At 47.6% G+C, this 6084-nt stretch overlaps 1 protein-coding gene across 13 annotated transcripts in view; it reads right to left on the bottom strand.

Annotated features, from left to right (window-relative positions):
* Nucleotides 1-807: 807 nt before the first annotated feature.
* The window catches only part of KTN1 (kinectin 1), a 56283-nt gene continuing 51006 nt past the window's right edge, over nucleotides 808-6084 (bottom strand). For all 13 annotated transcript variants that reach the window (XM_017738862.1, XM_017738857.1, XM_017738867.1 and 10 more), the window contains 2 exons: nucleotides 2548-2667; nucleotides 808-1317 (listed from right to left, as the gene is read on the bottom strand). In XM_017738862.1, the coding sequence (XP_017594351.1) occupies nucleotides 2563-2667 (105 nt within the window). In that variant the 3' untranslated portion in view covers nucleotides 808-1317; nucleotides 2548-2562. The remainder of the gene's footprint in view (nucleotides 1318-2547; nucleotides 2668-6084) is intronic.

Consider the following 6084-nt stretch of genomic DNA (forward strand, 5'->3'; position numbering starts at 1 on the left):
AGCATGATTCAGATCACTGGAACCACGTAAGGAAGAGGTTTCTTTACCTCCTGTCTGGTGAAGGCCAATTATTAACTAAAACATAGCACAGAGGGGAGTGAGAACAGCTCAGGGTGAGCATTCTGATCTGTTTCACCTCTGCAATTAACCCCCCAATTAACGACTGATCCCTGTTTTATTGCCTTCCCTTGGGTAATCACGTCCTCAAGTGTTCTCAAGAACCAAACCACCCCTCACCTTGCCCACTGAAGAATCCCATAGGGATTCTCTTAGGGTTCCTCTAAGACACTTAAAACCCTAAAGCAGAGGAGGGGCCACCTGATCTCCCCACACCCCCAGCAGAATCCCTGTCCCATCAAAGATCCTCCCCACACTTGTTCCCAACAAAGCACAAGGTAACAGAGCATCCAGACCCCCTTCCCAGAACTCCTTCCACCCCAGACTCCCATCTAGGAGGTGGATCTGGGGCAAATGGACACACTCTGCACCCCACTGGCTTTGCCACATCCAGCATTTCCAGCTGTTCCTGCCCCTTGCACTCCCTGATTTTTCCCAAGGATAATACATGACACAGAACCACAACTTAATGGCAGTTTGATGGGGATTTCTTGTCTTTTTTAAAACCTTAATACCTTTTCTTTAAAACAACAACTTGCTCTGGAGTTTGCCTCTTTTCAAGCTGGTGCCTCTTCCTCTGCCCACAAACAAGCACAGTGGGTGCAGCCTGATGCTCATTTCGGGGAGGGGACAGGTGGAGACCTCACCTGAGTCATACAAATTCACTTGAAAGAAGAGACCAGGAACACCTTGAATAATAGCATCCCTTTATTTGCTGACACCATTACAAAAACTGATTACATTAGCAACCAAAAAAAAAAAAAAAAAAAAAAAGGAGTGTTTACTTGAGGTTGAAGTCAGAGGCAGCTAATCCCAAAAATGTAATTAAGTAAAACAGTGTACAACATCAGTATTAAAACATCATTTCCCATTGGTGACTTTACCACGTTGGAGTTTTCCGAACAAGTTTGATTGAGCAAAATAAGATAAAAGATTATGTGTTTACTGTCTCTCCAGGAATGTAAAGGTCTAATTATCCAAACAGGTTTGTTTTTATTATAAAACTAAACTCTGGAGGTGTCTACAGAGTTGGGGTTTTTTTTAAATCAGTAGTCTAACAAGGATTAGAAAAGACAAAACTCTGTTCAGTGTTTCTGACGAAGTAGAAAGGGTGAAAACATAAATAAGGCTTTAATTTGGCAAAATATGATACAATGCCTTCTGCTATCCTCAAATGAACGATTCCCCCGTGACTTCACTCTGCAAGAGAAACACAAATCACCAGGTCAGAGGAGCAGCTTCCAAGGGAAAATCCAGGACCTCGCCAGCGTTTCCTTGGTGTCAACCCACAAGGAAGCCCAGGGGAACGAGCCTGGGAGGTGGAGGCTGAGCAGGAACAGCCTCCCAGAGTAGAGGCCAAGGTGCAGCAGCACCTCCCTCCCACCTGAACAACCAGGTGCCCTCTACCAGCTCTGCTGTCTGTGCATTACAAAGGCAGGAGCATAAAAAATACCTAAATCAGCAGTAAGACAAGTCCCCATCCTCAGCAGATGAAAGGGAGCCCTGACACTCCTTGCTCAGTGTCAAGGCTTTGCCGCCTCCCAACACAAAACAGTTCCAATTCAGACCCACATCTGCACCAGCTTCCTGAGAACGTTCAGTGCCTTGAGTTCATCCAACTTTCAGCTAACTTTGGGTCACTTAAGAAGTTTACCAGCACAAAGGCCCAGGTTTCCAGGCTGGCTGTGTACTGAAATAAAAGCCTTCTCCATGTGTCTGTGACTGGATGAAGAGCTCATGCCAGGCTGGTGCTTCAGGCACTCACAGCCAGCCACTGCTGGCAGCTCAGTGAGAGCCCAGGGGGTTATTTTATATCCTCCATCCCAAAGCAATCAGAGCATGGAAGTGCAGACAAATTTGCTCACTTCGCAAACAAGGAGGAAAAAAAGCACAGGCTCTGGGAGAACAAAACCTGGGGCAACTGCTGCAGGAGCAGCAGGGAGTGGAAGGGAGGAGTGCAATTACATGCCTAGAGAGGGACCTGGGGACACACAAGGTTAGTCTCAGCTGATTGACATGTGCATCCAGAGAGGAACAAATCCAGTCCCTACCAGAAGCTTTTTATGATTTGCATGTGGAATTCAGATCAGGTATTAGGAAAAGATTCTTCACTGAAAGTGTTGTGAGGGTCAGGCTCAGAACAGGCTGCCCAGGGCAGTGGTGGAGTCTCCATCCCTGGAGGGATTCAAAAGCCGTGTGGATGTGGCACTTTGGGACATGAGCCAGTGTTGGCCTTGCCAGTGTTGGGGGAATGGCTGGACTCACAGTCTTAGAAGGCTTTTCCAACCTTAATAATTCACTGATTCTGTGATCTGATTCTAAAAAGTCTCATATTTTGACACCAGAGTTGTTACATTTGAACAAAGTCCCACCATCACAGACCAGTAGCCTTCTCAACAGCTGAACTGGGGGGGCACTGGTCACACCCACCTGGCTGTAGTGTCCTCATCCCTTTGACAGCATCTGGCTTATTGACACGAGCAGCTTCTTGAGATGACCCACATCCTGGGTAAGATTCACCGCCACATTTCGCCTTTTATCACTCAATTCCTGGAAGAAGGAAAAAAAGGAAATCATTAAAAACTCATTTACAATCTAATTACCAAGGAAGCCTAGAATTAGATCCTCTGTATAAAATTACAACTCGTGGTGCAGATAGGAACAATTCTTGTAAGTCAGAGGGTTATGGCCACGTTTAAGGAGAATATGGTTCAAAGTCAAGGAGCCCTTTCCTGTTCCAGGGAATCACCTGCACATCCAGCTCCTACCCTCCCTGTCTGGGACTCCAGTACTCCCTGCTTCCAGGAATTGTGCTGGTATCCACAGCTGGTCTAGCCTCAAAGGTTATTTCCCCACCAGCCTGGCTGAATCCCCCCCAGAGATGTGGTTTATAACACAGGTCGAGGTGCACAGGGATGACATCTGACCCCACAGCTGGAACAGCAAAACTCCTGGACCACCAAGGACTGGGTGTGACTGAGGATCTGTGGGGTGGTGTCCTCAGCAGTACCCGATACCAAGGCAGCTCCAGCTGTGAAACAGCATTTGGAACAGCTGCCTGGAGAACCACACCCTCCCCCACCCACAGCTATCCCATGGATTCACCCTCAGCTCCAAACCACCGTGAAATTCCCACTTGCCAGCAACACCTGCACTTGGATGAGGGCTTCACAAAACAGTCCAAGCACCAGCCAACACGGAGAAAAGGAAAAATGAAAGCTACCATGAGCTAGGAAGTTTCCTGTGCTGAAACGAAAATGCTGAGCTTGTGTTCTGAAACAGAAATAAATGCCTTTTTTTTTTTTCCTAGGAATTCAACAGTTTATTAGTCAGGAAGTGTCATAGCTGAAGATGGACTCTCCCCCTCCTGCCTCCCTGCCTGCCAGCCTTGCTGGGCTAACAGTGCTGTGTAAACCCTGTTTTATTACCTTTATTGATTAACTCCTCCAGAGACGCACAGAGCACTCCACATCCAACACACACCTTACTGCTCCTCATTCAGCTCAGAACACAGACATGCAGATCACCTGCAGGAGAGCTTTTCCTTGAAATTTAACAGCTAAAAATAAGCAACTCTGCCATGGTGTCAGCAGTGCAGAAGTACCCAATTCTCCACAGGAGTGCAGAGGTGTTTGCAGGCGCTCAGCATCCATCAGCCCTGCTCTGGTGTTACCCCAGAATGAGACTGATGCACAATGTGGGTGCAAATCTCTCCCCAGAGCTCCAGGGAAATTAAAGGGAGTTCAGAGAGGGCCATTTTCCTTGCTCCCATTTGGCTGGAAATGCAGAATGAGCAGTAAATCAAACTCAAGCACCTGCACCATTACAGAAACGACTGCAGGCTCAGACAAGAGAACAAAACAATCTACAGCAAAGCTCTTACTCCTGTGCAACTGGTAAACATTTTCCTACTGTAAAAAAAATCACTGGGATCTGTATTAGGGTAGCCTTAACCTGTTTTACCCTTATTAAAGTAGAAAATCAGGTCTGTCAAGGCTGAGACTTGGCTTAGCAGTCTCATACAGGCTGATGGAAGTGGAAAGGCAAAGGCAATTAGCAGCCCAGCAGATGAATTAATCCAGCACTGACCAGCAGTGAGGCTGCCTGGGCATCAGCACAGAACGCAGCAGGAGCAAGGAAGGAGCCCTCCAGTCCACTCCCACCCCCATTTGTGGCAACAGCTCCTCCCTCCCTCCCTCATTTACTGCGTCTCCCTTCTGTTTTGTGACCTCACTGATCTCAGGCAGTGTTGGCTCATGAATTATAGACACATCCCCAGCCCTCCCGGGGGCAATCCTGACTAGATCCCGATGGATTTGGGCTCAGCACAGTCCTCCTGCAGCTCCTGCTAACCCAGGAGTATACAGCTGCCTTACACAGCCACTGCTGAGCCCCAGCCCTGTGCTCTCCATGACTCGGGGGAAAAGAGGGGAAACTTAGGTCAGACATACAAAAGAAATTCTCCCCTGTAAGGGAGGTGAGGCCCTGGCACAGGGTGCCCAGAGAAGCTGTGGCTGCCCCTGGATCCCTGGAAGTGTCCCAGGCCAGGTTGGATGGGGCTTGGAGCAACCTGAGATAAGGAAGGTGTCCCCACCTGCAGCAGGGGGTGGAACTGAATGGTCTTTAAGGTCCCTTCCAACCCAAACCATTCTGGGATCCTATGATTCCACTTCTTTGGGATATGGGGATGAAGAGAGGAAGAGGATGGCAGCGGGGAAGCCCCTGTGATTTCAGATTCAGACCCAGCAGCTAAAACAGGAGCTGAACCGTCTGGACAGATTCCCCTCCACTGTTTCACACATATGGCATTCCCAGTTCCCAGTGATGGAGTGTTCTACACTGAGATTTGGGGGGAAAAGCACATTAGATTTCACATAAGCCTCAAAATAAGCTCAGTGCCTAAGCAAGCTGCTGAATATAAATTACTCCCTTAAAGCACACTAAAAAGCCCCCTTTAGTCATCAGCTGGTCCCACAAGTGACAAAGCAGCTGATTAGAAACCCCAAATGGTCTATTTAAAACAGAAAGAAAAGGAGTCTAAAGAAAACACTCTGAGTGTGTTTGAGGGTTTATGCAAGTATCATTTCTCAATTTTGTGGGTTGGTTCCAGCACCCAGAAGGAACAAATATGTTTCATTTTCAAGCATGTGTTTTCAGGTCCTTCATAAAAAAAAAAAAAAAAAAAAAAAAAAAAAAAAAAAAAAAAAAAAAAAAAAAAGGACAGATTGTGCGAGGCAGAAGTGGCTGGAAGACTTTCTTTTTTGATCTCAGAGCTATTTTCGTGCTTCTGGGGAGACATTTTCTTTTTCCCCCCTCAGAAAAAAAAAAAAAAAAAAAAAGGCAGCAGAAAAGGCTTGAAGAAAAGATAATGTTCTAATTCCAGCCTCTGCCAATGGCTACCTGTCAAGAATGCTGCTTAGACAATTAATGTATTTTTACTAATGAAGGCTTAATTACAGGTTTATTAGGACTGTTTTTCCACACTCCTCTCTAGAATAAAGCCATGGATATTCTGGCAGAAACCTGGGTTCCATGATGTGCAGCAAGAGCAGAGCGATACGAGAGCCAGAGGGGTTTTGTGAGTTTAGGCTACAGCAATTAAGCCAAACGAGCACATTTGGGCCACCACAGGGCACAGCTCATGACAGCCCAGCTCAGGAGGGCTGACCAGAGCCACAAATGCCATGGCTGATGGCATGGCTGGCCCAATGCACCACACAGATAAGCCATGAGGGCACAGCAGAGAGAGCTGGGCATTGGCTTGAGAGGGGCTTTTCTCCAGCCTGCTGCAGACAGGGACACACAGCACCTGGCTGGCACCATAAACCCCTGGCCTCCCTCTGGGAACACAGCCCTCCCATCCCTCCAGGATTCAGCTCCCAGGGTTGGCACATCTGAGGTCTCACAGGTCCAGTTGCACCTCTGGCTCAGACTCGGCAAGCCCAGGGTCCATCAGCATCCAAGACT

Source organism: Corvus brachyrhynchos, unplaced genomic scaffold (genome assembly GCF_000691975.1).
Source record: "Corvus brachyrhynchos isolate BGI_N302 unplaced genomic scaffold, ASM69197v1 scaffold245, whole genome shotgun sequence".
Taxonomy (NCBI): Eukaryota; Metazoa; Chordata; class Aves; order Passeriformes; family Corvidae; genus Corvus; species Corvus brachyrhynchos.